Source organism: Sorex araneus, chromosome 9 (assembly GCF_027595985.1).
Source record: "Sorex araneus isolate mSorAra2 chromosome 9, mSorAra2.pri, whole genome shotgun sequence".
Classification (NCBI taxonomy): domain Eukaryota; kingdom Metazoa; phylum Chordata; class Mammalia; order Eulipotyphla; family Soricidae; genus Sorex; species Sorex araneus.
This window is the reverse complement of record NC_073310.1, coordinates 64,862,554-64,879,305: the sequence shown is the minus strand read 5'-3', so window position 1 is coordinate 64,879,305 and position 16,752 is coordinate 64,862,554. Positions and strand designations below refer to the sequence as shown.

The 16,752-nt window shown below is 61.5% G+C and overlaps 1 protein-coding gene across 12 annotated transcripts; it reads right to left on the bottom strand.

Annotated features, from left to right (window-relative positions):
- Positions 1-477: 477 nt before the first annotated feature.
- NUDT5 (nudix hydrolase 5) lies at positions 478-16,748 on the bottom strand. Of its 12 annotated transcripts, none has more exons than XM_055147249.1 (10): positions 16,608-16,748; positions 9,560-9,666; positions 8,380-8,447; positions 5,708-5,802; positions 4,826-4,875; positions 3,940-4,047; positions 3,423-3,518; positions 2,954-3,055; positions 1,840-1,893; positions 478-679 (listed from the first exon to the last, which is right to left on the bottom strand). In XM_055147249.1, exons 4-10 carry the CDS (start codon positions 5,797-5,799, stop codon positions 570-572), a joined length of 612 nt encoding a protein of 203 aa, XP_055003224.1. In that variant the 5' UTR covers positions 5,800-5,802; positions 8,380-8,447; positions 9,560-9,666; positions 16,608-16,748; the 3' UTR covers positions 478-569. The 12 variants fall into 12 exon arrangements, with proteins under 12 accessions (XP_055003224.1, XP_055003220.1, XP_055003214.1 ...); XM_055147245.1 differs by lacking the exon at positions 5,708-5,802 and adding an exon at positions 16,168-16,224 and having other exon boundaries at positions 16,608-16,742; XM_055147239.1 differs by lacking the exon at positions 5,708-5,802 and adding an exon at positions 16,168-16,224 and having other exon boundaries at positions 16,595-16,733.
- Positions 16,749-16,752: the final 4 nt, after the last annotated feature.

Genomic DNA, 16,752 nt, shown 5'->3' with positions numbered 1-16,752 from the left:
ACTGTCTTACTGGGTTTTGGAACCAAGTGTTTTTGAGAATTTGATGCTCGAGCGTGCACCAGCCAGGAGGGCCGTGCCCTGGCTTCTCAGTGGCCCAGGTCAGATCCCGTTTACTAGAGGGTTGGTTCAGGCACGAGTGCCGACTGTCTGGGGTCTCAGTCTCGAGCACACACCGAGTTTGGGCAGCAGACACTTCAGTTAGGGAGGGGCCCGACCTCCGCAGCAGGACTCTGCACTCTGGACGCTGCAGGAGACTCCACAGGAGACACCACAGCAGCCGCCTCTGCCTGCCCTGCGTCACCTGACCACGGGGGCGAGGGGCAGCCAGCTCGTTGTGATTCGCTCGATTTCCTAGAGGGACGCCCCATTTCTCGGCACGGAGAGGATCAGCTGGGCCTAGACCCCGTCAGAGTCCGCGTCTGCGCGTGTTCACACGGACCACAGGCGAGCGTGCGGCGAAGGCCCGGCCTGCCAGACTGAAGGTCGCACGCAAGCGTTCCGTGCTGCTTTTATTGTATGAAAAAGATGGTCTGCACCTACGGGGGGTACAGACTGGCGAGGGGAGGGGCTCAGAACTTGAGGAAGGGCACCTCGAAGGGTTTCGAGTGCGCGTGCTGCAGGGCCAGGGCGTACGCGTAGACTCTGCTGTCCACCACGAGCTGCTCGTCAGCCACCAGCGCTGGGGGGCAGAGGGGAGTCAGAAGGGCCGGAGGGGCCGGGATGCAGCTCCATCCCCTCGGGGTCCTTGTGGCTGTGAGGGGAAGCTACTGCGCCCCCCCCTCCCCCCACACACACACACACAAGTCCAGCTGTGCTTGGGAGGGTGGAACTGGGCACAGGGCACGGCCGCAGGGCGCCTGTGTGCATCTCAGGCCCGAGCGGTCAGGGTGAAGGCCGGCCCGGGGCAAACAGCTCACATCCTGTTCTTGCCACGCCGGCCGGGAGAGAGGAGACTGTCCCGACTGAGCCAGCGACGCGGGTTCCTGCGCCTGGCGGACACCTTCCCTCTCCGGGCCCGGACGAGGCTGTCCGGCGGGAGGGGCAGGAGGGACCCCGAGAAGAGTGGATACTTTCTAGATGCAGAGGAGCAGGCGGAAGCCACCCCTGCCACCGAGGCACGAGCAAGCCAGTACGGGCTCTGCCACGATCAGGCGTCGGGGGCGCAGGCAGTGTGGGGACGGCACTGGAGGGCTGCACCGCAGGCGCCTCCGCGCGGGGTTTCCTGTCTCTCGGGCCCGCCTGTTCCTGCGACGGGGAAGGCCGAGAGGCTGCGGATCCTGTTCCCAACACGGCGGCGGCAGGCGCCGAGTAAGCACCCGCCGACGGGCTCAGACCGGAGCCCTCCCCGCTCGGGCCAGGTTCTTGTGGAGAGGCCAGCCAGGCTCTCTGGGCAGCCGGTCGCCCACAAGCAACAGACACCAGCAGGAGAAACGGTGACCCCTGTCTCTCCGAAGGAAGGGCAGAACGGCAAAGGCTCGAGGCACGGGGCAGGGCTCCCGCCTGGCCGGGGAGCGGCCCCTTCCACACGCGCCAGCCAGCAGACGCGCGGCAGGCCCGCTTCTCGGGGCCACTGGGCTCTCCTCAGCAGTCGCCCGGGGGCGGCGCTCCGAGCCTGCACCCACACGGGGCACCCGGCCGCGGGGGTGGGCGGAGGGGGCAGAACGGTCTGGGCTTGCGGGTGACAACGGAGAATGCGACCTGGACTGGCCTCGAGGGGGCCGAAGGAGGCGCGGCCTGGCCCCAGAGCCTTCTGTCCGGCTCGCCCGCCCCTGCCGCCCAAAGGGACGGCTGCCCGCGGAACTGTGTGCGGGGCGGGGAACAGCGCTGGCACCCACTCACCGCTGAGCCTCTGCAGCAGGTCGTTCTTTGGCAGAGAGAGCACCTCCACAAACTCTGCACGAGAAAGCGCAGGTGAGGCCGGGCAGCGCCCGCGCCCGCAGACCTTACCGCTCCCCCACGGGCACGCCCGGGCTGTCACACACCTCCGTCTCCTGCGGACAAGGGCCGGGGTTAGCAAGGCTGGGTGGGGGGACGGCACCGCAGAAGGCGCGCTGTGGCCATCTGACTACACGCGGTCCAGTGCTCTGCCAGCACCAGGCCCCTGTGTGGCCTGAGGGCCGGCGGCCGAGCCTAGCGCCTTCACGCTAGTCCCTTTTCGGGGCTGGAGAGAGGACAGCAGGGAGGGACTTGCTCTGCACACGGCAGACCCAGGTTCGATCCTGGCACTCCATACTCCGAGGACAGCAGAGCAGAGAGCCAGGGGTGCACAGCCGTGACCCCGAGAGTCCCACTGTCCAGCCTCGGGAGCGTCCTCAGGAGCAGGGTCCCCGGCGCCAGCCAGCCAGCCTGGCAGGAAGGTGCACGGCGGCGGGCAGGGCCGCCTCCACAGCCTGCGCCGCGGACGCTTGCTAGTTTGCAAAACGACATTTCAACGGGCTGCAGAGGGGCGATGGAACCTCGAGAACAACTACACGTGCAGACTTTGGCTCTGCCCGGGCTCGCGGTGGCACGCGTGTCTGGGGTGTCTGCCCGGGGCTCGGGGTGGCACGCGTGTCTGGGGTGTCTGCCCGGGCTCGCGGTGCCACGCGTGTCTGGGGTGTCTGCCCGGGGCTCGGGGTGCCACGCGTGTCTGGGGTGTCTGCCCGGGGCTCGGGGTGTGCCGGGCTCTGGTGGAGGCCATGAACTGGCAGAGGCATTCGAGCGCCGGAATCCAGACCCGCTGAGCTACCACGGCAGAGCAAAGCTCTCCAAGGCCCCAGAGCAGTGGCCCAGTCCCCAGCTCGGTCTCCGAGCAATGCCCGGTCGCTGCCGGCTCTGCCCTAAGCACCCCCCAGCCGCGCGAGGAGGAGCGGGGGCGCCCGCTTCCCGCCGCTGTATCAGTCTGCGAGTCTGAGGACAGGCAGTGGGAGAGGCCATCGGTCAGGACCTCCCCCCACCCGTGCCGGCCACTCACCCGGCTTCGGTTTCGGCCTGACGTTGGCCGCGTCGTCCCCGTTGATGGTGACCGTGACGATGTGTGTGGTGCAGTTGGACAGGCCCGGGTCCAGACACACGGCTGCGGGGAGGGCGACAGTCACTGCGCTGCCTGCGGCCCAGCAGGGTGGGCACTGGCACGGCCACGCCGCGCTGCCCGGACAGGCCAGGGGAGACTTGGGTCGTGAGGGAGAAATGACCACTGAGAAGCAAAACCGTCTCCGAAGTGAAGACTCCTCGGGGCGAGTGAACGCTCTTCAGTGAAAAGGTGGCAACACGGAGGCCGGGGAGTCCAGTGGGCAGGGCCCTCGCCTCCACATGGCCAATCCAGCTTCCAGCCCCCCCGAGTGACCCCCGAGTGCGGAGCCCCCTTCCCGCCGGCCCATGTCTCTGGCCTGAGGGGAGGGGCAGGGACAGTGTGGCAGGTCCCCCCGGGCAGTGGTGCTGACCTGGAGAACACTCGGCAACGTCCCCTTTGTAGCCCGTCTCCTCCTCCAGCTCCCGGAGAGCAGCTGCTTCTGGGCTTTCATCCCCGTCTATGAGGCCTGGAGGGACCCGGGCGGGGAGGGGGCACTGTGACAAGCCCCGCCCAGGCTGGCCCCGAGGGAGGGGAGGGAGGGGCCTCTTGGAAAGGAGTGAAAAGGCACTGCAGTGCCCTGAGCACCACCAGGTGTGACCCCAAGCCCCCGCCACCCTCCAAGAAAACCCCAGCAGAAACCCCCTGCACGTGAGAGCTAAGCCCAAGACACTGCGGGGCGCCCCCTCCCCTGGGGAGACCACTCGGACCCGGGCAGCATCTCGTTACCACCGAAGGACAGTGAGGCCAGACCTCGCCCCGCAGCTGGGAGGGTGGGCAGGGTCACCCCGGGGCTGGGGCGGCGCCCAGAGGCTGCCAGGGCGGCAGGAGTGACACAGGGGCAGTGAGGGCTCGGCCCCCCGCAGGGAGCACCCCCGGATCTCACGCACCTGCGGGGAACTCAAGGCAGTAGGCGCCCATGGGCGGGCGGAACTGCTTCACCAGCACGATGCACTCGTGGTGCAGGGTCCGCTGCAGCACCGGGATGATGGACACGCCTGCCGCGGGGAGAGGCCGGGACCCTGGCTGAGGGCCTGGACGCACCGCCCCGTCCACGCCACTGCCTGGAGCTGCTCTCTGAAGGCGCCCGTTAACACTGCTCGTCCCCGGTATAGAAACTCCGCCCACGCCTGGCTTGAAAGCAATCACGGCGGCCGGGGGTGGCCAGCCCGGCTCAACCCTGTACCGCATCTGTGCCCCGGCCCGCCAGGAACAGCCCTGAGCACCGAGTCAGGAGCAGGCCCTGAGCCAAGGGGGAATCAGAACTAACTGTCTAGCGCGGGGTGATGGACACTGACCCCCGGCCGGTGACTCTGGCCCCCGTGTCCTAAATAACCGACAGCTTGCTCTCGCGAGAGCCCGTTGTGCTGTTTAAGAGTCAAGACCTTTGGCCCCGAGCTGGGCCTGGAAGCCAACGCAACGTCCCCAGAAGGTTCCGGCGCGGCACCCACAGGCCCCTTCTGGGGGAGGGGCAGCGAGGGCGGGAGCGGGAGGGTGGGCTCGCCCGCGCCCCCCTGCAGCCCCGCCTCCAGAGCAGAGCGGCTTTAGGGACTCTGCCCAGCGCCCCACCAGCGCAGGGCGCTTAGAGGGGCGCTCGCACTCTCCCCGGGAGCCGGCCCCAGGGAGGGCTCAGTCCTCTGCACGGGGTGAAAGGGCTCGGGAAGCCGGAGCCCTCCCGGGCACGGCTCGGGGCTGCAGGGCCCCCTGCGACCAGCGGGAGGGCGTCCCGCAGACCCGCCTGGGCCTCGCGGCAGCAGGGGCGGGGGCAGCACCTACCGTCGGCCGACGGTCCCTTCCGAGTGGTTCGCTTCACAGTTTCCCAGGTCCTGTGCGGGCAGAGGCAGCGTCAGCGGGGCGGGGTCTCGGGTCCCGCACGGCCCACCTGGCCCACCTTCACGCGAACGTGCAGCTGCCCGGGGCTCCCTGCGGACACGGCCCCGACGGCCCCGGGGACTTCTGCAAAGGGCCCAAGGAGCCAGGCCTCGGGGCCCCTGCCCGGCCGCGGGACTGGCCTCGGGCTGACCGGCAATGAGCGCCCTGCGGGGCCTGGCCGTGGGGCTCAGGGAACTTCGTCACTAGGAATCCAGCTAGTTTCTATTTAAAAAAAAAAGTTGCCGGGGCTGGAGCGATAGCACAGCGGGAAGGGCGTTTGCCTTGCACGCGGCCGACCCGGGTTCAAATCCCAGCATCCCATATGGTCCCCTGAGCACCGCCAGGGGTGATTCCTGAGTGCAGAGCCAGGAGTGACCCCTGTGCATCGCCGGGTGTGACCCAAAAAGCAAAAAAAAAAAAAAAAAAGCCCCTCCCATGTTTAATATTCTTAAAAATAAACACACACACACCACACCTTTGTGCGGGCCAGGGCGAGAGAGGAAGGGAGGTCAGGGCTGTCCCTCCACGAGGCCGTCACAGTCCCCGAGCAACACGGCCTCAAGCTCGACCAGGGGTCACCCCGCGGCACAGAGCTACGTGGCCCAGAGGACAGCCAGGGGCGGGCCGGCACGGGGCAGGTCTGACCCCCTGGGCTCGCCCTCTCCACGCAGGTCTTTCATCAGCGCACCCCGTCCCGGGGCGACCCCCCGTGCCCGACATTCCTGTTAGTAGCAGAAACCCAAGCAGCCAGTCAGTCAGTCAGCGACAGGCCACCGAGCTCGGCACCTCTGCACAGGCTCTCTGCCGCCTCCACAGGGGAGTCCCGAGCGACGCTGAAGGAGACAGTGGCGGAGAGGGACAGGGGTCCCATCCCCCATGGGCTAGGAACAAGGAAACAGAGACAGGGGCTCAGGACGCCAGAGTTCCCAGGAAGTCAGCAGTCACGAGGCCTGCGGGCCGCGCAGCATCGATGCTCTGTGAGAAACAGCGGGCCTGTGAGAAACACCACCTCTGTGAGAACCACCAGCTCCGAGAAACCCGGCGCTGAGAGAAACCCCGGCGCTGAGAGAAACCCCCGGCGCTGAGAGAAACAAGGGTTCTGTGAGAAACACCAGCTCAAGCAGAGCCGCCATCCGTCGCCCCAGCCGACCCCTGAGAGAGAGGCGCTAGGGAGATGCAGCCTCGACTGGGGCTGGCTAAACCCAGGCCCACCGCTCGCGCGGCCGGAGAGGGGGAGGCCGCCTTCGCTTCCTCGCCCCGGTCAGCCAGCCCAAGGTGGAAGGGGACCAGAGGCGACAATGTCAGCGAAGGTGCCCAGGGACAGCGCGCTCGCATGCCCGAGTCTGAGGACCCCCTGCTGCTGCGCCTGTCAGCGACGGCGCCCACACGGGCACAGCCCAGCTGGCAAGGGCCGCGCGGCCCCCCGGCCTGGCCTCCCGAGGGGAGGGGAGGGGACACCGGGAGGGGCGCCCAGAGCCTGGTGCTGTGGCAGGAACCCGAGCCGGAAGGACCCCAGGCCCGACACGACTCAGCGCCAGGGCCCGAGGCGGGAGGTGGAAGCCAGCGAGGGGAGCTGGTGCCGTCACCGACCCCACAGGCCTGTCTGCCTGCGACTAGACCCGCACGGGCAGAGGATGCCCGCCCCCGCCCTGCTCCTCTGACGCACCTTGTGTCCCCCGGCCACGGGACGCTGAGACCCTTCCGTGTGTCTGTGGCCGGGCACCTGCCCCTGACGTCCTTAACCCACGGCTCGCCATCGTTCCGGGCTGTGGCGCTCAGCAGAGGCTGCACCGAGGGCAGGCGCGTCTCCTCACCCGAGCCCCTGCCCCTCCTCCATCACAGGGACCTTTGCCAGTTTGGGCCACACCCCGGAGACTCAGGGGTCACTCCTGGTGCTGCTCGGGGGACCCCAAGGGGCATGCCGGGGACCGAGCCCCGGTTGGCCACAAGCAAGGCCAGCCCCTGCCTGCTCTACTGTCGCTTTGATACTGACAAATGGGACTTTATAAAAGTCAGTGTCTATCACCCTACGTTTAGTGATGATTTCAGGTTTTCTTTGCCTTAAAAAAACATTTAAGATAAATAATTTATCTTAACACTTTTTTTCTGGTTATAAAAAACTGCACTGAGCAGTCGTCCTGTTGTTCATCAATTTGCTCGAGGGGCACCAGTAACGTCTCCATCGTGAGACTTGTTACTGTGTTTGGCATATCCAATACGCCACGGGGAGCTTGCCAGGCTCTGCCGTGCGGGCGGGATACTCTCGGTAGCTTGCCGGGCTCTCCGAGAGGGGCGCAGGAATCAAACCTGGGTCGGCCGTGTGCAAGGCAAGCGCCCTACTCGCTGTGCTACTGCTCCAGTCCATTTAGTTTTTTTAGTTTCAAAAAAAAAAAAAAAACTAAATGGAAATTTTAGAAAAGAGGGAAAAAGGTAATCACACAGCTGCAATTAATCTGTTGCTAGTTTTCTTTCTAGGCTTTGCTGATAATCCCATTTAAATGGCACATATGCAGTTTTCTATTTGCTTGTCGACTTGCTTACTTTCCCCATCCTGCTAGTTCATCTCCACAATCCCCTCTGTGGGAGGCTGGTGCGGATTTTACCCGGCGAATACATGCATGCAGCACTTCCTGTTTCCAAGATGCTCACGTTGTTTAAGTTTTTCACTGTAAGTTCTGAGGAACAATTTCCACATGTAAGTGTGAAAGTAAGGGAGAGTCGCCTTAGCTCAGAGCGCAGGGTGGGCTCTGGGGACAGCGGGTGTGATACCTCTATGTCTGGGCGTTCTGTGTGTGCACGTGGGGGCGACTGGTAGAGAGTGTGAGCTGCCTCACAGCATTCTTCCCAAGCCGCATTTCCACGTGCAAGCTAGAAGCAATAAAACCTACGTTTCCCTCAAACCCAGTCATGTTCTTTTGGACCCTCCTAATTCAAAGCTGAGACACCAGGTGCAGGGAGCTGCTCGGAGGGCGCAGCTGATGCTCAGCAGGAGCAGGGCTCCCACCTGGCCTCGCACCCTCCCCACGGGCCTCGGGCCCCGGTCCTGCAGGGACTGACACGCTCCTTCTATCCAGTAAATTTCAAAACAGATTAAAAGTCGTTTAGAAGGATGCAACCAGTACCAACAGCTTTCCTGCTGCTTTCTCAACCAAGTTAGGCTCAGAGCAAGTTCTCTGTCTACACGGATCTGCTGAGGCCGGATGACGTGACGTTCGCATCCTGATTGGTTACTGTCTCACCTCTACATTCACTTGGAGATTAATTCTACCCTGACCACTGCATAACTAGACACAAAACACTGATAATGGGAAAACACCGAAGTTATTTAAAACGAGCTTACAATGTAATTTCCCCCTATTTCCTCCCTTGGAAATAGGGGGAAATTACAATGAAGAAAGGATTCAAGTTCCTGGCAAAGCCCCGAGCCAAGCACTAGGAAAGGCAAGAAGGAGGTTTACCTCGTTTTACCCGTAGGATCCATGTAAGTTGTTCTTTCAAGTTTGACCCATTCTCCTTCTGCAATCAACTAAAAGCAGATCAGACAGTTAACCTGGCATGTCTCGAATCCAGCAGCTCATCGTGCAGGTGTCTGCCTGCCCTGGAGACTCCACGCAGCTCTCCCTAGTTCGTGTGTATGTGTGTGCACGTGCACACATGCATGCGTGTGCGTGCATGTGCATGCATAAGTGTGTATGTGTTGTGTACGTGCGCTTTCATTTCTAAACAGGAAACACTGTGTCCTCAATGGGGCATTTGGGAGAGAGTCCGAGAGGGAGAGCCCCAGACAGCAGGGAAGGGGGAGTGGACAGGACGTGGGGAGAGCACAGGGAGGGGGAGTTGCTCAGTGCTGGCCTCTGGGCGAGCACCAGTCACAGGCATGATGAGTCCGTGGACAGTGCAACGGCATCTTACTGACAAGGACTGCAGGAGAGCTGAAGGGGGGTCCCAGCACCCGCAGGTTCCCACCCGCTTGCGGGGAAATACTAAGCTACTCAGGGTACTACTAAGTACTGTGGCATGCGTGTCTGGGGGTGTCTGCCCGAGGCTCGCGGTGGCACGTGTGTTCAGGGGTCTCTGCCTGGGGCTCGCGGTGGCATGCGTGTCCGGGGGGTGTCTGCCCGGGGCAGTACTAAGCTACTCAGGAAGTCCACGATGGAAACGACTCGGCCCGAAGGCTCCCGCATGACTCATTCTCCCACCGGGGAACCTTCGCGTGCAAGTGGAAGTGGTTGTGACAAGAACCATGTGTGCCCCTAACGTGTACGGTGAAGAGGGGTCACTCCTGCTACGGATCCAGGGGCCACATGACAGCGGGAGGCACTAGCCTTGCCCGCAACTGACCCGGGTTCAATCCTGCATCCTGGCACTGCCAGGAGTAACCCTTGAGTTTGGGGCCGGGTATAAGCCCGAGCACGGCCAGGTGTGACACACCAAACCAAACTCTGAGACATGCTCCACAGGGCGCATGACGATGCTCCCCTCCCCGTGCGGTGCAGGGGGTTCCAAGCAGGAGAGCACCTTAACCCCTGAACCCTCCTTCCGACCCCCATACCGACTTTAGTTAGGAACAGCTTAGACCCAACACGCCGCCCGGGCATTCCTTCCTTCCGGACTCGGGGGGGGGAGGGGGGGCTTTACCTCCTCCGAGAGAACAGTCTGTCTGGAGTTCTTCGAAGAAGCTGTTGTCTCCTGGTTTTCCATTTTCAAACCAGTCAGCCTCGTTTCTCCGGTGAGAGAGGATCGCACTGCAAGAGAACGAGCACAGCTGGGAGAGCGTTCGGCCACAGCCACAGGGAAAAGCAATTACACGGCAAACGAGCGCGGCCCCAGAGCCAACTGGCCGAGCACTGGGGCTCGATCCCTGCGGCACCACCAGGGGCGACGCCCCAAGCAGAGCGAGGAGAGCCTCCAGCACTGTGGGGTGGGACCCCCTAACTCAAGAAGACCCCACAAAACCTACGCCGTTACTGAAACCCTGTCGTGGCAAGACGTGGGGTAGCTGTGGAGAGTCAAGCCGAGGCCGGCAGGCGCCTGCAGGGAGGAGCTGCCGAGGGCCCGGCCACTCCCTCCGCGGCTGAAAAGTGTGACCAGGCGTCTGGGGCCAAAGCTTAAGGCCTTTCCTGGCAGAGAGCTGGAAGGAGCTGGAAGGTGCTGGAAGGTTCTAGCCCCCTCTGGGCCGCTGCTCAGCTCCGTTCGGTCCCCGCACTTCCCAAGGAAGCTTTCTCAGGCCCTTCTTTTTAACACTCGTTAATCTCATGAAACCTGGTTGAGATTTACCCCTGAAACTTTCTTTCCAAAAAACAGAAAAAAACCACCTTTCTTTCCAAGTGAGATTTTTGCAGACTGGCCCCGGCGGACACTCTAAGTGCGGGGCTACTCCCAGTCTCCCCGGGAGGATGCCCCAGGGGCCCCACCCCTCCCACCCTCACCACCACCAGCACTTTCTCGCGGTGCCTTTGGCAGTGCTGTGTTAGTTCAGGCTTGTTTATATTCCAGGCTGGGAGTGAGACTGCCCAGCCACTGTCTGCCCTTCTCTGGCTGACTTTGCTTGACACAACCACCTCAGGTCCCTGCGTCAGAGCCCGGTGCTGACCCCGCTGCTCGCCCTGGCCCGTGCCTTCAGGTACCCCTGCGTGTCTCCTAAGGTTCACCCCTGTCGGAAGCTGGAGCCTGATTGTCCCGGTCTGGCTGCACGTGAGGTGACACCGCCGGGCGTGAGGGAGCCGCCGACTCCCTGGCCAAGGGCTACACTCTGCCTCGTAGCTGGGCGACGCCTTCACTAGTGGAACCCGCGCGGTCTACAAACAGCTTTTCTACCTGCAAGCTGACGACGGTGTGGCTGTGTATGGGATTACAGACTGAAAAGATCGCTCACATTTCTTTTAGAAACCTGGAGGCAGTTACCAGCCCAGCCGAAGTTTCTCCTGGAATGACGCTGATCAGCCTCGCCCAAACCAACAGAAGCTCTGATTCAGGAGCCCGACGAGCCGCGACTCACCCCTCCCCGGCCCTGCAAGTGCCCCTCTGCGTTCCCAAGTGTGCTATTTCTACCCCCCAACTCTGCCCGGACTCCTGTCTCCCGCTGGGGAGGAAATCTTTCCCAAACTACCTCTTGGACACTTGGTTTTTCTCCTCTGGTGTCTGGGCCAAGCCCGGCTGTTCCTGGGGGTCCTCCCGGCAGCTCTCAGGGGGCCATGGAGCAGGGGGACGGAACCGGGGCCCCGTGCAGACTGCACATGATCGGCCCACTGGGCCGTCTCTGGCCCACCGCTTCTCTTTCCACAGCCCGACTCTCGACACTGGTCACAGGAAAACGGCTGCTCGTGTCACAGGGCGCGAAACTGTGGGCCGGGTGAAGGACGAGCTCCGGGCAGAGAAGCAGGCGGGCCTGGGCCTGCCGAGGCTGGCTCTCAGGAATATGCCCCATCTGCTTGTCATTATGTGATTAAGGGAGTTAAAAACTCAATTTCAAAACTATCTTGGCACAAAGTTGAAAGATGCATGCTTCCTGATTTCCATTAAAGCCACAGATGAACGATCAACTGGCTTCCCGAAGAACCCGCCAGTCTCTCCAGCAAACGGAACCGACAGACACGGGCAGAGGAGCGATGCTGAGCCTCGACCTTACGCTGCATAAAGAAATCACCCTCAGTGGCTGAGACCAGGTGTAAAGTTAGACCTTTCTGATCCTGTGCTCGAGAAAGGTCAAAGGGCTGGGAGCATCTCTGTAGTGGAAGGCCAATGGGTCACGAAGACTCTGGGTAGCACCCCCCACCCCCAAATCTTCATGATCCTGGGTGAGGCAGTACTTTGTAGATACCAAATTACGGCACAGTTGGGGCTGGAGCGATAGCACAGCGGGTAGGGCGCTTGCCTTGCACGCGGCTGACCCAGGTTCAATTTCCAGCATCCCATATGGTCCCCTGAGCACCGCCAGGAGTAATTCCTGAGTACAGAGCCAGGAGTAACCCCTGTGCATCGCCGGGTGTGACCCAAAAAGCCAAAAAAAAAAAAAAATTACGGCACAGCAACCAAAGAAAATTTTGGACTTGAGCAGAATGAAATACTTTCAGGGGTCGAAGAACTAAGGAGTTGCTTGGGGTGAGTGTGTGCCTTGTCCCTGGCACCACACTTGGACCCCTGAGCAGACTCGGGAACAGTCCCACCCTCAGCCCCCCTAAAAAACCCAACCCAAAGCGTATGTTTTCTTCTTCAAAGGACACTGCCAAGAAGAGTGAATAAAAACTCACAAAATGGGCAAAAATGAGAGACCTGATAGAAAACTTGCGCTTGAAATATGTAAAGATAAACCTCACACAGAACAATAACCGAAAGACAGTCTAGCAGAGCAGAGACTACGGGCAGGAGCCCAGCCCTGCCAGCGTCAGGGGCATCCATCCTGGAAAGAAACCAAACACGGCCCCGTGGACCAATGAAATGCGACCACATGTGTGGGCCCTTGAAAGGCTGCGAAAGACAGCACAGGACAGGCCGAACCACGTGACTCCACTGATCTGGGGGTCCCAGGGAGGCAAATTAACCGACAGACAGTGGACGAGCTGCGGCCGAAGGAAGGTGGAGGGGCCCCTGAGAAGGAAGCCCGAGAAGCAGGATTCACAGTTCAAAGGGCGACTGTACGTGGGGCTGGAGCTTGTTCAACAGGGAGCGCCTCCGCCTTGCACATGGCAAACCCAGGCTCGACCCCGCATCCCACAAGGTCTCCTGGGCACCGCCGGGAGTGAGCCCTGCGAGTCACAGGTGTGGCCCCCACACCAAATAAGCCCCAGGAAGGAGGACAGGTGGACACGATCGTGGCAATACCCACAATCACCTGGAAGGGGGGCTCAAGGCTGACGAAGCCCCCGGCTCCCTGCAAGTGGCAGGCGAGTGTCCCTGAGCTTTGGGGCAGTCTCCGGAGCATCACAAGGCTCCACTGGGTCTTTCTGGTGTCACAGAAGTGGCTTCACTCAATACAATATTATCAATACTGCTGCTCTGAAGATTTTTCTTTGGGGGGCCAGAGTGGTAGGACGGCAGGTGGGGCGCTTGCCTTGCACGTGGCCAAACTGGGTTCAATCCCCAGAACCCCATGAAGTCCTCCGAGCCCCACCAGGAGTGATCCCTGAGCCCAGAGCCGGGAGTTGCCCTGAGCACCGCTGGGTGTGGCTCGAAAGCACAAACCAAAATCAAAAGCTTGTCCCGGGCTGCTTGGCCCTACGGCGCGGTGTGACAGCCGGCGGTCCCAACGGCCAGGAGGGCCACACGGGGTGATGTGGCGGCAGTGGGTGGCGTGTGGTGCTGGGCACAAAGCCAGGGTCTGGCACGGCCTGTGTCCTGCCCAGAGCTTGGCCCCAGCCCTGGCTGTGACTCCCCTGGAAACAGCCCGGGTGAGACGATCTGCAGGATCCTGGACTGGGAGGCCGGTGGCCAGCAACAGGTCACGCAGCTGCCTGCCTGCACCCAGGAGCCTGATCCACCTGGATCTTTCTCCCCAGCGTTCGCCCCTTGTTAGGGACACGCAGCCGAGAAGGAAGGCCCCCCCGCCCTCGGGCCCGGCAGGGAAACCCGCCGTCCGAGCCGAGTGGTTCAGGGCGCGGGAGAGACAAAACGGTGGGGTGAAGCCAAATGCCAACTGCGGTGTCTAAAGGGAGCTCACTCCGGATTCCTCTTTGACACACCAACCCCACAGCTGGGCACGGCGGCCTGGGAAAGAAGCAGCAGTAGAGGCCATCCTGAATTTTCTCTGTGAAAGGAGTTTTCCATCCCAGAAAGGCAGGGCCGGGGCTTCTGTGGCTGTTTCCACTCGTGACCCCTCCTCACTGGAGACGTGTTCCTAAGACCCTGGATATAAACCAAGTCTATAAGTCATTGACTGATAAGAAGCCATCAAGGAGTCATACATTTATCTTTAAAAGCAAAACCTTCACGAGCACAACATTCAATGATGCAACTCACAGGGGGTTGGGGCCAGTTTACTAAGGGAGGGCGGGTGCGTTTAACTCAGAAGGCCCCGCGCCTCTCCCGGAGACAGGGACATTCTCCCAGGTCAACAGACAACTCGAAGTCACTTATCTGCCCCTTCCGGCCCCTTACGTGTCTTGCAGATTTCCAAAGGCGCTGGGTTTGGTCGCAATGGTGGAAAAATCAAACTTAAAATACAAAAGTAATTAAAACTCAAGCAGGACCATGACTCACAGCGTTCAAGAGAGAATCTCAAAAGTCCCCCTGTGCCATTAGCATTCAAGGCCCAGGTGACCCATCAGAATCCCTGCACTCGTGCAGGTGAGCAACCCCGGTGCCCGGCTGCTAGAGCGGCACACACAGCACCTGCACCCAAGCCCGAGGCCGGGGAACAGGCAGCAGAACACGGACAGAGAAACCGGCAGTGCACAATGAAAGGAACCGATCCAAAGTGACCGATTTCTGCCTGAATAACTCCCAGACCGTGTGGCTGGTGAAGTCAGGCTCAGGCAGGTTCAAGACGGTCTGTCTCGGCTGAGCGCGAAGACAGAAAAGCCGGCAGAGCCAAGAGGGGCCGGAGGGAACGTCCAGAGCTTGAGGCACTTGCCCTGAATGTGGCCAAGATGGGTTTGGTGCCTGTACAAGACACGGGCCCCTAAGAGAGCCAGGAAAAAGCCCTGAGCATTGCCAGATGCCACCCCAACACCAAAATGTTATCAGTAATAGTGAATACAATTAACAAAAGGAACAAAGAACCTACAAGCACGGTTATAATTATTAATCTTAAGGAATCTATCATTTATTGGTTATAACCACACACATGCGAGACAATTTTGCATTTTTCCCTCTTGTGCCACATTTTAAATCCTGCTTTTCTTTGCTGACAAGGACCCCGAGACAAGGAAGACCCCTATGCTTGTTAACGCAGGCGAGTCACTGTTCCCGCGTTTCTGCTAGGTGTGGCCGCCGGGTGGGCAAGGAGGGATGCGACCTTTTACTGAATTATGTTAGCAGGTGACTGAGCATCATTCTGAGCGGATGACTCAGAACTGTTAGTTCAGGCTTAGCAGGAGAGCCCCCAAGTGACCGTTGAGAAGGTTACTTATTACAGCCACACAGGAACGAAATGGGCTGGGAGCCTTGGCAAGAAAAAATTTAAAAACCCTGCAGATGACACATTCCACGTTCCTGAAACTTGCTCTCTGGGCAAGAGGTTGGTTGTTTTGTTTTTTTTTTTCTTTTTATGGATCACACCTGGTGATGCACAGGGGTTACTCCTGGTTCTGCACTCAGGAATTACCCTTGGTGATACTCAGGGGACCATTTGGGATGCTGGGAATCGAACCCTGGTTGGCCGCGTGCAAGGCAAACGCCCTACCCGCTGTGCTATTGCTCCAGCCCCTGGGCAAGAGGTTTTGAAGCTGATTGGAGATGGTCGTAACAGAGCTTAGGGCAAGAGAAAGGGGCGTGAGAGGATTCAGATCTGAACTCCCTGACTTCCAGCTAGCGGCAAGACAGCCCCACGGAGAGCAAGGGGGGGAGCAAGGGAGGCAGCTGAACCGGCTGCAGCACACGTGGACGTATGTCCGGGTCTGATTCCTGGCACAGCAGTTCCCGGAGCACAACCTGGCCCGGGCACCCCCACCCCCCACCCCAGCACCTCCAAGTGAAGAAAACTGGTAGGTATCAATGAAGTGGTTTAAATATTTAAAAGGAAAATTATTTTTCATTATTTAACCTGGAATTACATCCTGCCCCCACCAATTTCTTGTGATAAGCATGAGAAAAGCTGTCCTTCCTCGCCGTAAAGCTTTTTACTAAACTGAAGGAACCTGACCTTGGTAATCACTTCAAAGCTCCAGAGTCAAGACAAACCAGGAGGCTAGAAAGTAACAAAGGAGTTGCTCAGTTCCTTTCAAGTCCTTGGTGCTTTCAGCCCCCGGCTAGTGAAGCTGGTTAAACGTGTAACGAATTGCTTAGTGCCGAGCCCAGGATCAAACCCTGTCTCCAGGGCAAGCAGGACCCTTCGGCCCTGGGGCTGTTTCCAGGCCCGCGGAGCCGCTCAACCAGCACCGGCGCCTCCCGAAACCTGCTCTGGGCCCTCCCGGGGCAGGTCCTTCATGCCAGCGCCCCCTCTGCTCCTCCCCACTCGGGTCTCGGCAGAAAACGCTGCACCCCGGCAGGCCCTCAGTCCCAACTCGGGTTCCACGCCAGACGCTCAGTTAGGACCCCCAGGCCACCTGGTCTCCCCTCCCCCGCAGGGAAACACTGTGACCGAGTCACACCTGCTGGGAAAGTATCTCGCAGCGCCGCTCCGGGAAGCCCGTTAGCCAGGCGCTCTCCTACGAAAGGAAGCAGAGCACGTTCCCGGGAGCCCCGCCGGGGGCTGGGGTCGGCAGGGATTCCGCCCAGCCCCGCGCGCGAACAGAGACAGGTTCTGCTCCCAATCCCGCCCTCTGCGCCCCGGCGCCGGGGAGCGCGCGGGGCGGGAAAGGGGGCGCGCGGGGCCGCGCAGCGGGGGCTGCCCCGCCAGCGCCTCCAGCCGAGCCCTGCGCCCCCCGCCCCGCTTCCAGACCCCCGCCCGCCCGCCCGCCCCCGGCCCGGGACGCGCGCCCGGGAGCCCCGCGCCGCCGCTGCGGCTGTGCGCGCCCCCACCCGCGGGCCCCGCGCCCTCCCGGGGACCTACTCCGGGGACCTACTCCGGGGACCTACTCCGGGGACCTACTCCGACGAGCTCCCGCGGGCGGAGGGCGGCGCGGCGGGCGCGCGCGGCGGCGACCTCCCGGGGCGCGAGGCTACAGCGGCACGCGCGGTCGCATCCCGCGGCGGCGAGCGCTGTGCGCGCGGCCCCTCCCGGCCGCCGTAGCCGC